We start from the raw sequence: 15,589 nt of genomic DNA on the forward strand, positions 1-15,589 counted from the left end.
ACTCAATTATTGGTTAGAAATTATTTGGTATAAAATCAATTTCAGTTTATCTGATTTCATGGGATTAGCAAAAAGTGATAATTGAGTTAGTTTTCAATAATTAGAGGTGATTAGGGTGACTAGGTTGAATTCCATGCTTATGTTGATTTAAATTTTTGGAATTAGTGGTAATACAAAGCAACTGAGTTGATTGATAATAAGACAAGGCTAAGATAATGTAAGGGATGAGTTAACGTGTACTAATGTTTGTGGGTAGTAAAAGTGAGTTGATGATTTCACAATCCAAGTATATTAACAAATAACAATACTAGTTAAACAAACATGTATCAAACAACAATTACATGGGAATGATAGATAAGTTAGAACCTCCCCATCACCATTTTAATTGGATCCTTGTTCATGAATCATAGTTTATAACATTTATGATTGAATTAATTTTTTTTTGAACGACTAATTTATTAAGAAACATAGATATTACATCAACATAGCAGGTAGGCGGGCAACAAGCTGCGCCGCTACCCCTTTCTGAATTGCAAACCCTAACCTGCTAAAGACATACCCCTGCCCCTTTGGAGTCGACACATTGCTATGCACAACCCGTTGGACCATGGTTAGGAAACGGATAGCTTCCAGTGCCAAGGAGCCAAAGGTATCAAAAGCCAGAGGGACAAAAACATGTTGGTTCTCTTTGCAGGCTTTAGCATGTTTCTCCACCTTCTTCGTTTCAACCCTTTTCATTGTTTGCCCAGCTACAAACCCATTATCCCTCAAACTAGCTAAAGTAGATACCCCTGTGAGGTCAACACAAGCGTGTTTTCCCCCGGCCCAACCAAAGACGAGCAAATCTGCCGGTCGTAGAGTGGATCTCCCTTCCGTGGGGTCTGTAAGGAAGTTTACGGGGGCTTCCTTTTTAGCTGATATCCCAGCTCGCCTTAAGATGTCCCAAATAACGTCCCGCACCCAATCATGTCGGTATTTGAACCCAGGCATCTACTTGCAATAACCGCATGCTCTCTGAATTTATCCAAGCAAGCCTTATGGCAGATCGGACATGTTTCGTCTTCTGGGTACATTGGGACCATCAAACGGTACTTAAGAATGGCCCTATACTCGACCGCAGACATGTTTTGGCCCAAGCCATCAATCGGGATAACGGTCAGAAAATCTTGGGCATGAGGACCTTGTAAGCATTCAGCAACCACCTTCTGTCGGGGAGACAATCCAAAAACTTCTCCCAGGCTCGAAGCGATTTTGCCAAAAAGGGCATTCGCCAAAGTTTTTGAGGCTTTGGTGGGGCGGTGTCCTTATTAGAGAAACCGCCAATGTCAAAGTCTGGGAGAGCGCCATTTAGGCGTTCCAGGGCCTGCACGTAGTCTGAGTCCAGGTCGACAACTCCGCTATTCCTTAAGATGTGATTCTGTAGCTTCCAAGACTGAGCCCTCGACGCTACAAAAGCGTAAACCCCAACATCATGAGCCGAAAGAAGGCCTAAACCCCCCAAGCGCATCGGTAAAGATGCAAGTCGCCACTGAAGATCACCAAAGAACGGGCCTCCACATACAACTATGTCTTCGATGGCTTCTCGAAGCTTCTTATCAAAACAGGATACCGCATCATCCGTCATATGGGGGTGGCATGTTCGTAACCCAAAAAGCAACTTAGCAACCCCCATGCAAGACCTAAGCAGGAGGAGTTCGATCTGGGGATCCCTAAGGCAAGGTAAGAGTTTCATAAGATCAACCGCACGAGATGCTCTCCGCCTCGCCAACTCCTTAATAAAGTAGGGATCTCGACTAACAACCCCTCCAATGAGCTTTACCCTTCTCTCTGGTCTACCAATCCCACTAGGGAAAAGCCCATCTTTAACTTTCACTCCATTACACGCTGGCCATAAAACCTCGGTTTTCTTAATATTAAGTTGAAGCCCCAATGATGGCCAACACAAAGTTAAGTAAAATTTCATTGTATCATCCACTAGTCATTTCATCTATTATCATTCGTACAAAATACAATTTCCACGCAGACATTTAACTTAGCACTAACCAGTGGCCGTGTTTAAATTCATTGAACTATAGGTTCTAGGTTTTATCTAATAATAACATATATGTAATTTTCCATCTAAGGAGAAAAAAAATCACTTGCATTATGAGTAGAAACCATAAATCAAAACTTTGAGTTAAAAATACTACACAATGAAAGTTAAGGGTCTTCTATGCATATAGTTTATGAAACTCAATTTGGTTAAAATCTAACTTAACCCAAGTTAACCAATATATAGACCCCTTTAAATTATTTGGTTTTTGTCCATTTTTTTCACAAATTTTTTTACTCACTTGTCTCTCTAAAAAGATGAAAAGAAAATCACCACCTTCTTCCTCTTCATCTTCTCCATGCATCAACGACCAATCACTCACAATCCGCGAAACCAGAAAAAGGTCGAACAAACAAATCGCTTCGTCTACCAATACTCCAGCTCGTAGAACCTCCATTTTCAGAGGTGTTACCAGGTAAATATTCTTCAAAAAGATTTTGAAATGATCAGTCTAACCAGGCAAGAAAAAAGTTTAAATATTCTTGAAATCAATAGCTTTTTTTGTAATTAATATCTAATATTTTCATGCATGGGAATTGAACATGCACAGATTGTCTGGAAGATGTGAAGCTCATCTCTGGGACAAGAACATTAAGGCCATCAACAATAAGAAGAAGAAAGGGAAACAAGGTTTGATTTTTTTATTTTCATATTGATTTCCAGATTATTAATTAATTAAGGGACAGAAAGATACGCATTTTGTGTTCATTATTTATTGAGTTTAATTTGCATCAATTATGAATTTCTGACTGTTTTTTGTTCTATTTTGGGTTGTTGAATTCTTTGTTACTCCACATGCTGATGGTGGTTATATGATGATAATGTTGATCATCATCATGATCTAGTTTACTTGGGTAAGCTTTCTCTTACTTTCTTAATTTTTTTTTATTTAACTACTGAAACTTATTTTTTTTATTGAATTTATGAAATGATCCCAAAACATTTATGGATTTTATAATTTAATCAGATTAAGTTCTTCTTCTTTTTTTTTTCCCTTTTTTTTCTCTCTCAGTTTTTTTCAAGTGTACATATATAATGAAATGATTGCAAAACTTTTTTTTAGTTTAATGGGTTTTGATATGTTAAATGGTGTCTCTCTCAAACGTCATAGGTTTGAATCTCGTTGTAGATTTTAAAGAAAAATTATGAGAAAACTATATGTGTGAGTTGATCTTCTAAAAGAAAAGAAAAAAAAATGTACGCATACGTCACTCAAATACGTCATTCAAGTAAATCAATTTAACGAGCATTAATGAAATGACCGCAAAACATTTATGGGGTTTATAATTTTATTTTAATGATTAGTTTTTTTATTTTGAAAAGTAATTTTAATGTGTATATATGACCACACCATTATTTTTATTTTTTTATTTTTTTATTTTCGTGTTACATACGTGTATAACGTTCAAGTAATTAGATCGGTTTAACCCGCATTAATGAAATGTTCTCATAACTTTTATGAAGCTTTTTTTTATTATTATTAATGAAATGTTCTCGTAACTTTTTTGTATAACGTTAGCGACCAACAAAAGTATTTTATTATTTATTATTTAGGTAGACGCTAGAAACCATCAATTACGAATTTTCTAGCGTACATGAGTTTTTTTTATTTTTGAAACTTTTTTGGTGTTCTAACAAAAGAAGAAAAACAATTATACGTCATTCAAGTAAATGGAATTCAACGAATATTAATAAAATGACTGCAAAATTTTTATGAAAAGAATAATTTATATTTTAAAAGTTTATTTAAAGTATACATAACTGCATCATTACTTGTTTTTTATACGTGTATAACTTTCAAGTACCATCGGTTTTTAACCAATATATGAAAGACAGAATTACAGAAATTGTCATTTATGTTTACTCCAAATTTCACTCGTGGTCCTTTATCTTCTAAATTGATGTTTATTGTCCTTTACGTTTCAGAATCTTACAACGTTTGTCCTTTAGGCCTAACCCCATTAAAAATCTTCGTTAAGTTGTGTCACGTGCTGCTCACATGGGGTATAACCGTAATTTCATACCCCCTTCACATTTTCCCCCATTTTAAACCCAATCCAACATCGATAGTTCAATAATTTATTACAAAAAAGTTACAGTTATACCCCCACGTGAGCAGCACGTGACACAACTTAACGAAAATTTTTAACTGAGTTAGGCTTAAAGGACAAACACTGTAAGATTCTAAAACGTAAAGGACATTAAACATCAATTTAGAAGATAAATGACAATGAGTGAAATTTGGGGTAAACAAATTTTTGTAATTATGTCATATATGAAATGATCCCATAACTTATATATATATATATATATATATATATATATATATAGGGTAAGGATCCTAAGAGAACCCTTTGCAAATTGAGAACCATTTTGGACCACTAAAAACACCTTTAAAAAAATTATTTAAAAAAAATCATAAAACAAAAAAGAACAAAAATTTTTAAAAAGTAAAAAAACCAAAATTCTTATATTTCATTCCGGTTTCATTAAAAAAAATTAAAAAAAAGTCGTATTATACACATATGTATAATTTTATTTAATCTTTAGTTACGTAATATACACATATATACAGTATCATTTATCTTAAATTATACACATGTGTATAAAAAAACATGTAAATGTACATATATGTATATATTATACATATGTGTATATAATTTAGCTAAACCAAGTTTTTTTTGTTTTTTTTTATTTTTTTTATGAAACCGAGATGTTAAAATAAGAATTTTGGTTTTTTTAGTTTTTTCATTTTTGTGTTTTTTTTATGATTTTTTTTTATTTTTGGTTTTTTGTGGTCCAAAATAGTTCTCAAAGTTCTCAATTTCAAAAATGTCCTCTCATGATCCTGATCCTATATATATATATATATATATATATATATATATATATATGGTTTCTTCAAGTTCTTAAATAATTTAACAGTTCTATAATGATACTTATCATATATATATATATATATGTATATATATAGAGAGAGAGAGAAACACAAATACATTTTATTCTTAACATGAAAACAGTGAGAAACAACTTGTTATTATTAGGTCTATTTTTATAGGTGTTTTCTGTTATTTTTTGTTCATATCTGCTAATTTTCGATTATGAGACGTTATAAGTATTTGCTTGTTTATATTTTATTTTTGTTATTAGATTTTTTCTTTTGCTGTTATAAGTATTTGTTGCTATTATTTTGTTCTTGATTTTGATTCTTTTCTTTGTGTAATTTTTAGGGTTTTTTCTTTGTTATTACAAATGATTGGTAATGTAGTTGGTTTTATTTCTTACGTTCTCAATTTTTTATAAATTGGTATTATTTCTTACGTTCTCATGTTAAGATTAAAATGTACATAATACTTTCCATATATTTATATAAGGGTGGGTTATAACAAAAAGAAATAGTTTTATAGGAAGAGTAAGAATAAATCTAAGCCCTTGGCTCTATGATCTAGTGGTTGAGATTGGTAGTTTTTAAAATACCAAATAGTTTCCTAGGATCTAGGATTTAGGCTAAATAGTTTCTTAACTCTAAATTTTATGTTATTCATACTCTTTCTACAAAACTATGTCTTTTTATTTTAACCCTTTTCTATATATATATATATATATATATATATATAGGGTTAGTATCATTTAAAAACTCTATAAAAGTTAAAAACTCTTATGAACTCTATGCAACCAAACATTTTTTATTCCTTTTTTAAATATAAACATTATTTTAGAGTAGTTTTATCATGTTTTATATAAAAATTATCAATTACATATATTAATCACAAGTTTACATATGTTTAAAATTTATGTACTAACAAATTTACATAGGTGTAAAACAAAACATAGATATGTAAAAATAACTAATTTTCAAAATTGCAATCGTAAATATAGATATAAAAAATGATAAAGCTACACTCAAATAACACTAACATACAAAATTTTTTATAAAAAACATAAGTTTTTAAGGGTTCCTTTAAGTTCTTAATTTAACAGTTCTGTAATGATACTCATCCTATATATATATATATATATATATATATATATATAGAAAAGGGTTCAAATAAGAATAAAGAGTTTCCTAAGAATGGTAAGAACCAACAAAAAATTGACATTTGGCATTTCAAATGATGGTGAAAGAACAATTATAGGAAACTATGTCGGTTATAATGATAAAAGAGTAATTCTAGGAAACTATGTCGGTTATTGGTAATTTTAAATCTCAACCATTGATTAACATGATCCAATTGCTATGATTTATTTCTAGTCTTCCTAAGAAACTATTTATTTTTAGGATAACCCTCCCCTATATATATATATATATATATATATATATATATATATATATATATATATATATATATATATAAGGGTTAAAATAAAAAGACATAGTTTTGTAGGGGAGGGTTATCCTAAAAATAAATAGTTTCCTAGAAAGACTAGGAATAAATCATAGTCATTGGATCATGTTAATCAATGGTTGAGATTTAAAATTACCAATAACCGACATAGTTTCCTAGAATTACTCTTTTATCATTATAACCGACATAGTTTTCTAGAATTGTTCTTTCACCATCATTTGTAATGTCAAATGTCAATTTTTTGTTGGTTCTTACCATTTGTAGAAAACTCTTTATTCTTATTTGAACTCTTATATATATATATATATATATATATATATAATATATATATATATAGAAAAGGGTTAAAATAAAAAGACATAGTTTTGTAGGAAGAGTAGGAAGGGCATAAAATTTAGAGTTAAGAAACTATGTAGCCTAAATCCTTGATCTAAGAAAACTATTTGCTATTTTAAAAACTACCAATCTCAACCACTAGATCCTAGATTCAATGGCCTAGATTTATTCTTACTCTTCTTAGAAAACTATTTCTTTTTATTATAACTCACTCCTATATATATATATATATATATATATACCCTAAAAATAAGCAGTTTCCTAAGAAGACTAGGAATAAATCATAGCCATTGGATCATGTTAATCAATGGTTGAGATTTAAAATTACAAATAACCGACATAGTTTCCTATAATTACTCTTTCATCATTATACCAACATAGTTTCCTAGAATTGTTCTTTCATCATCATTTGTAATGCCAAATGTCAAAATTTTGTTGGTCATTACCATTTTTAGGAAACTTCTTATTCTTATTTGAATCATTTTATATATATATATATATATATATATATATATATATAGAAAATGGTTCAAATAAAAAGAAGTTATTTCCTAGGAATGGTAAAAACCAATAGAATTTTGACATTTGGCATTAAAACCTATGGTGAAAGAATAATTCTAGGAAACTATGTCGGTTATAATGATGAAAGAGTAATTTAGAAAACTATGACAGTTTTTTGTAATTTTAAATCTCAACCATTGAATGATATGATCCAGTGGCTATGATTTATTTTTAATCTTCTTAGGAAACTACTTATTTTTAGGATAACATTCCCATATATATATATATATATATATATATATATATATATATAGAGAGAGAGAGAGAGAGAGAGAGAGAGAGATGAGGGTTAACGTACAATAATAGGTTATCGTACATTAGGTACGCGAGACCCTGCACCACCAGATCCTAATTGCAATTAAAATTACGCGGTGGCATAATTGTAATTAAATCAAAAAAATACTTCTCGCACAACAAATCGTCATTTGCTGCAAGCCTTCAACCATAATCAAATCATCCACAAAACTAAAGCATAATCAAAATCGATAAACCCATTATCGCTATAGTTTAATAATCTTCAAATTGATAAAAAATTGTTGATTTAATCAATAGAATTGATGTGTAGCAGGCTTTAGAATCATCAATCGATTATGAAATTGCATAATAATACACTTAATTGAGCTATGATTAGGGTTCATGTTTAAACTTTCTGCACAAAAACTTTAAACGTTCTGGACTTTTTTTACAGAACTTCTAAACTTTTTGTACAGAACTTCAAAATTTTTTGTCTAGAACTTCTAAAGTAAAAAGTTTAGACCAATATGAAGAAAAAGTTTAAACGTTCTGACCAAAAATGAACAAAAAGTTTAAACGTTTAACTAATACGTTCTGATTAAAACTACAAATTTAAACGTTTGACCAAAATGAACACATTTAAACGTTCAAGTTTAGATGTTCTGTACCAAAACTTTAGAAGTTCTAACAAAATGTTTAGAAGTTCTATACAAAAAACTTTAGAAGTTCTATACAAAAACTTTATACGTTCTGTTTAAACGTATTATACGTTCTATTTAAACGTTCAGATCAAAAATCAATTAAACTTTAAAAGTTCAGTACAAAAAAGTTTATACGTTCTGTTTATACGTTTTAGGTTAATGTTAATACGTTCAATGTTAAAACCCAGAACTCAAACTCAAAATTGATAACTGAAACTTCAAATTGATGATTAATTGGATCAATTTCAAAGTTTAATTGATCAATTAGTTCATAAATTTCAATTTCAATTGATCAATTTGATAAACTAACCTGTGAACAATTTGTGACGGAGGAAGATGGGGTTCACGACGGTAACGTCGATGGTCGCGACGGAGAATACAATCGTTGGACGGTGACGAATTGATGAACGGTGATAGTGAAGGCGGACGGAATCGATGGGAGCAGTGGATCATAGTTGATGAAATTTACAATATTGCCATCGCGTGATTTTGAAATCAACAGTGTAGGAACTCGCGTACGTATAATGTACGATTATGAATTATTGTATTGGATCTTTTATCTATATATATATATATATATATATATATATATAATTATTTTGATGTTCAAATATAACAAAAATAAAATAAATGTATACATCATTCAAGTAATATTTGTTTAACCATATAACTTAAATGACCCCATAACTTTATGGGGCTTAAATTTTTTAGTTCTCTTTATTGTGATTTTATTTTTCAAGTATACTATACATGGCTTTCTTTATTATTTTTTTTATTTTTACTTTCTTTCTCAAGTATAGATGGCTGCATGAATACTCCTTTTTTTTTTATTTGTGTATACGATATTCAAGTTACATCGATTCAATGAACGTTAATGAAACGATCACAAAACTTTTATAGGTTTATAGTTTGGAAAATTGGATTTTAATAATCCCAACTTAATGCATTTGGCCGATAATAATTCCAACTTTAAAAATAGCTGTTACTGGTCCCAACTTTCACCATATTTGTTTTCATTGGACCATCGTTAAAAAAAACTTAACGGCGTTAAGTTTTTTCGATATTTCAAATTTATATTTTAGGGCTTTTGATCGAAATGAGGATACGAGTCGATTAATGTAAAACTTACCTCCAAATGGTGGTCAAAACGACTAAAGGATGCTTCAATTCCGGTGTTTAAACTTTTAATTAACAAAAATCAAGATGTTTGAAGCGTCATTTCAAGTTAAGTCTTACATCAATCGATTCACATTCTCATTCCAATCAAAAGCCCTAAAAAATCAATTTGAAATTTGGAAAAAACTTAACGTCGTTAAGTTTTTTTTAACGGAGGTTCAATGAAAACAAATAGTGTGAAAGTTGGGATCAGTGACAGCTATTTTCAAAGTTGAGATTATTATCGGCCAACTGCAATAAGTTGGGATTATTACAATCCAATTTTCCTTATAGTTTTAGTTTCAAGAATATAGTTTTGTTTTTCTTTTTTAAAAGTTCCTTTCAAGTACACATAGATACACTAATACTTGTTCTTTTTTTTTTCTTTTGTGTATGCACATTTACGATAATTTCCTTTGCAAAGATTTTATTATTTTACCCATGTTTTTTTTTCTTTTAGAAATTTGACTAATGCTCTTTATTTATCAAATCAACACAAATTAATTTCATAGTAATTATAAAATCATCAAATTATCCTTCTGTTTATATGAAGTTGTGGCTGTATTTCATTTGAATTCATTTTTGGTTATAATTGTCCAAAAGGTTTATTCTGTTTCCAGTTTTATATTTAATTTGTACTTAACTTCATTCTGGAAAACTGGTAAGAAGCTCATTGTGTGTGTGTGTTTTCATGTGTATAAAATATTAGTTTTCAACATAATAATTTACGAAGAAAAGTCTAAAATCATGTACTTTAGCACTTGTACTTTCTTAATTAACTACTTGTACATATATATATATTTAATTACTAGTTTTTATTATATATTTTATATACAAATCAGTTTATTCTTTCAATAATTTATTTAATATTAATATATTGTTATAAATTATTTGTAAATAAGAAGTTGAGGTGTTTGTCGATTTAGGGGGGGGGGGGGTATGCTAACGAAGAGGCTGTTGATCATATATTTATATTATCTCGCTGCTCTTAAGTATTGTGTCTGTTGATTTAGGGGCATACGATAATGAAGAGGCCGCTACTCGTACTTATGATCTCGCTGCTCTTAAGTATTGGGGACCTGAAGCCACCCTTAACTTTGAGGTAAGGAAATTAATCTATTAAAATGACTAGCTTTTGAACCCCGTGTATTACATGTGATTTTTCAAATGATAAAAATTAAATGAGGTTCGTTATTTGAAAGAAAGAAACAAAATTAAATATAAAAATAAATGAAATATATAGTACAAACAATAAGAAGTTTAGAACATACAATTTACAAATTTGACCAAAATGATTATGCAATGTGTAACCTTCAAATGTGCAAACCAAGTAACAAAAATCCGACCTGAAATAGATTAATTTTCCATTTCAAATCTTAATAAGTTGTACCAAATCTCCCTTTGTACCAGCGTACCAAAACGCATCTGCATCCAATTCAAAACTCATAGGCACTGTCTGTCGACAGTTTCTATTAACGCAAATTTGATGACTCGTTTGTTCAAAATCAGTTTTAAATGAACTGAATTGTTGACTTTTAATCGTCAAATGTCCCAAAATGCTACAGTATACTTTTAAAAAAACAATTTTTGAAATTCTGACACCACTCTAACACCACTTGAAATGCAATATGTGAGAACTTGTTACTTGACCTGTAACCCAACAACTAATAGATGCAAAATGACTTGGAACCCGGTTGATAAAAGCTTGACTTCAACCTATTATGATAGCAAGTAACCAACTTAATCGACCTAACAGGTATGATTCAATAAGCATTATCAATAGTCGACGAGAAAAAATACAATATAAGACCTAAACAAAACTAATACACAAATCTGAATCAAACAACAAACCAACCCTATCATGAAGAACAAATCAGAGTCACAATGAATAATCAAAGTTAATCGGAGAAAAAGTAAGATTGAGAATCAATAATCAAAGTCAGAATCAACATGAAAAACAAATCAGAATCATAAAATCGAATCACATAATCAAACAAATAAGAAGTAGTTCTTTTCTTCTTTTCTTGAAATACTTTGAATCAAATCTAGATAGAAACGACCCTCTACCCCATAGCGATAGTAGTTTTGCATCAAACCTTGGACATAAGGCACATAACACTCAATTATCGGGACACCGACTGATCGGTGCATTTACCATTGTCTTTCGGCTATCAACGCCACAACATGATGTCTGATTAACCTTCCGCCACTTTTAACGTTATTTTCACGAGATTAGTAATATAACGTCAAAATTAGTGCAATTTCACTTTTGTCCACCCAAGGGTTCACACATATATACATTATATGCGCGCACCGCAAGCAGGGCGTTAATTTTGAAATAAGATTCGATTAACCTATATTGTTTCATGATCAGCTAACTATGAAACAACATAAAAATATAATCAGTTATCAAACAAAAGAAACATTTAATCAGTCCTCGTTAGATCAAATGAAAAACACCACCTGCTCGATCGAAGGAAGAACATCGCGATTGTCACTCGATTGGAAAGTATAAACCTCCATCAACTACTATTGAACATAAAAATTTTGATTAAACAGCAACGCTTATAAGAATAGAAGTTAAGAATCATATGAAGAAGATGAAGAACGCGATATCTGAACAAAGAGGATTTTGAAGAATATTTTTTATCATATAAAATTATATGAATAATAATTTAATGACTAATGTGGTCAAATTTTTATGGTGTATTGTTTCACTTAAGTAAAAAAAAAAACACTTACAAGAGCACGTATGCATAGAGTTTCCGGAAACTTATCATTTTATTATAGTATTACAACATCAAACCCCTGCTGTAAATTGTCACTGTCATATTTCAAACAATTTTTAAAAAAATAAATATTTTTCTAGTAACGCTATATAATTTTTAAACGGCACACTATCATCTTAATTTTATATAAATCAACTTAAATTTATAATTTAATTTATAATATTTTAAGTTTTTATATTTAATATAGGTTTAAATAATAGAATATATTTTAAAGCTAAGTAAAAGTTGAAAATAAAAAACAAAACAAGACATTAATAAAAACAAAAGGTTACAAAAGTAAAAACATTAAACAAGACACTTATAAAAATAAAACTTAAAATAAATAAAAGTTACATAAACTAAAAGGTTGATTACTTCTAGCAGTAATCGTCATTTGATCGGTATGAATCCTTCTAATCTTTATATAAATTAAAATATGGTATGTAGGGTTTTGATCAAATAAAAATAAAATGAATGTGCTAATCGTGAGAATCAAGTGAAATAGTTATATATACAAGTAGAGTAATTATGTAATTACATTATAGAGTAATTACATAATTCAATAAAAATATTACTGTAGATGATAGAATGGAACAAAACATTTTAGATAAAATGTAGAGCTCCCAGAACATTATTTACTTTTAAGGGAGAAAAAGGTGCAATTTTGATCGGGTGGGTCAAGAGACATGGTAAATTCTATTATTTTGTAAACTGTAGTTTGCATTCATTTTGAATGCAGATGAGTAGGTACAAAAATGAGATGGAAGAGATGGAAAAAATGTCTAAAGAAGAATACATAGCATTTTTGAGAAGGAAGAGCAGCGGATTTTCAAGAGGAGCATCCATCTACCGTGGAGTAGCAAAGTAATAGCTAGCTACACCCTTTTTCCCAATTTTTGTTTGTCTTATTTTTAAAACCAACACAAATTCGAGCATAACTTGAACCCGAAAATTATATAATTACGTTTTCTTGTTTTTTATTTGTAGGCATCATCATAACGGAAGGTGGGAGGCTCGACTAGGACTTCTCAAAGGAAAGAAATACACATACTTGGGAACTTTCGGTATCAACACTTTACTCGTCCTTTTTTAGAATAATGCTTTTACACGTAATGTAATGTTTTTTTAATTTATAAAATTCACATGAATTAGGGTTGTTTAACCCGTCAACCGAACCATGAAACCATAAATTAAGTCGGCCTTTGGCCGATTTAAAATATTTGTTGCCCAGCACATGGGTCAGTTTAAATAGTTTGAAATTTGGAGCCGGTTAAACCAAATCAAACATTTAACATTTGTTATTTTTATTTTTTTCATTTTAGGAATATAGATAAAACCGTTGAAACCGAACCATCAAATTGTAAAACCATGAAAACTGGTCGTTTAGCTGATGCAACCAACCGGTCAGTTAGGTTTATCATATCCCAAAATCATAGTTAGCGATTCATTTCAGAATTTTTATCAGAACTGGACTATTTGGTCCTTAGATTTGATTATATTTTAATATGACCCTATAAAAGAAAGGAGAAAATTTTCATGATGACTTGACATGATGCTAACGTTACACATGATGAAATGGCATATTAATTTAAGCTAATCTTGTAAGGAAATGCATTTGTGTTCACTAAATATAGTAAAGATTGTAGGTTATTACTTTGGGTTAGCCAATATTTTTAAAAAGACAGTCGAGGTTATGTTTGATATTGTAGATAGTCTTGTGAAAAAAAGCATGCATGATCATGAAACTAGAACTAACAAAGCTTGGTGGGTAGCTGTTCCTCTTTGGGTTCGTAGAATTGTTTGCCACGAAAGTTAAAAAACATACAATAAAAACAAGTTCATGTAGCTTAAAAATCCAAATAAACATGCATATATAACATGTTTCAAGGAGAAGCAAACTTTGAAAGTTGTTCTTATAATGTGGATCACCACCAATGAACCAAGAAGCTTCCATAGTTCCAGTACAAGCTATGGCGGAACATTATGCTTGAAAATTATTATGGGTTTTTGTTTGGGCTTAGAACATGCTATTATAGTCCATTTTGCTTAAAAATTATTATGATTTTTTGTTTGGGCTTTAAAGTGGTTTAAGCTTAGTATTTCTTTTACTAATGAGCGTTTATTTTTTATTTTTGTTGATACAAATTAAATTAGGGTTTAGTGTTTGTAATTTTTATTTCTTTGTCTTGTCGTTTATGTGTAAAAAACGCTTTTGCTAAGACAAGACTTGATCCTAGTGGTGTTATACTTGATACTTCCAAACCAAGTAGAAGTTGTGTACGTGTGAGAACTTTAAATAACTTTCTCCCTAAACATTTTAACACTTGAGAGAAATGCATGTGAGTTCTATACATTCTTGTGTTCTCAACAATGAAACCAAAGAGTCAAATAGCCTATATCAGCAAGACCAAAGACATCAAAAGAACATTGTTAATTGTTTTTTTTTCTTTTTCTTTTGTTCTTCAATTTCTATCTTACATGTTTCAATATATGTGCTTTGTACAAAGGAATAGGAGACAAGAATAAACAAATGGGAAGTTCATTCCCATGAGACCGGTTAATGTGTGTGTGTAAATCTTTATATAAAACTTACGTATATATGCATAAACAACAAGTACATTTTTAAATTTACTTGGATCGAGCGCTTATATATTTGCATTTCATTACATGTTATTTCTCTGCATATAATATATAAGCCATGTATAATTCTCTCTAATATATAACTGTATATGTAAATAACATCAAGACGCCATTTCTCGTATTAATTTACTTCTGATATACCTTATATCAAATATTACTTCTTTAAATAATATTTTTTTTGTCATTTGGGATCTAATATTGTCCGTGTCTACTATTTTAACTTGAATAATAACACGTATAATCTTGACAGTTTTGTTTACATTTAAATCATATTTAAACGTGTACCTCTAGTCTGCATATGTTTGTTTTAAACTTGTGAGTTATATTTGTGTTTTCAGCTACACAAGAGGAAGCAGCTGAAGCATATGACTTGGCAGCCATAAGGTACCGAGGGGGAGCTGCGATTACAAACTTCGATTTAAGCCGTTATTCTGAACGCATGGGCACTTCTCCTATTGCTCATGATGATCCACCATCATCTAAAGATGGTGACACACAATATCAAAAGCAAGAAAATGAAGTGTTGCCCGAGAGACAGAATCTCAAGTTTGAACAAGATGATCGATGGAGCTTAGGTATGGAGTTAGGTTATGCTCCATTTGAAGACAAGTTGGATTTGTTTAATGATCATGGACCCGAAGCTACCATTGACTCAATATTTAACAAGCCGGTCTGCAAAGGATCGACTCCGTCTCCTTTGTTTGCCTCATCCTCCAGGATGAACCTTGGAGTTTAGTTTTCTTTAACCTTTTATAG

At 30.1% G+C, this 15,589-nt stretch overlaps 1 protein-coding gene across 1 annotated transcript; it reads left to right on the forward strand.

Annotated features, from left to right (window-relative positions):
- The first annotated feature begins 2,272 nt into the window (after nucleotides 1-2,272).
- On the forward strand, nucleotides 2,273-15,569 carry LOC143555639 (ethylene-responsive transcription factor WRI1-like). Its single transcript, XM_077045162.1, has 7 exons — nucleotides 2,273-2,507; nucleotides 2,637-2,722; nucleotides 2,938-2,946; nucleotides 10,439-10,527; nucleotides 12,933-13,057; nucleotides 13,181-13,257; nucleotides 15,172-15,569. Exons 1-7 carry the CDS (start codon nucleotides 2,350-2,352, stop codon nucleotides 15,567-15,569), a joined length of 942 nt encoding a protein of 313 aa, XP_076901277.1. The 5' UTR covers nucleotides 2,273-2,349.
- Nucleotides 15,570-15,589: the final 20 nt, after the last annotated feature.

The sequence above is a fragment of the Bidens hawaiensis genome, unplaced genomic scaffold (assembly GCF_021521415.1).
Source record: "Bidens hawaiensis isolate Kalapana, Puna unplaced genomic scaffold, B.hawaiensis_p1.1 tig00018221_1, whole genome shotgun sequence".
Classification (NCBI taxonomy): Eukaryota; Viridiplantae; Streptophyta; class Magnoliopsida; order Asterales; family Asteraceae; genus Bidens; species Bidens hawaiensis.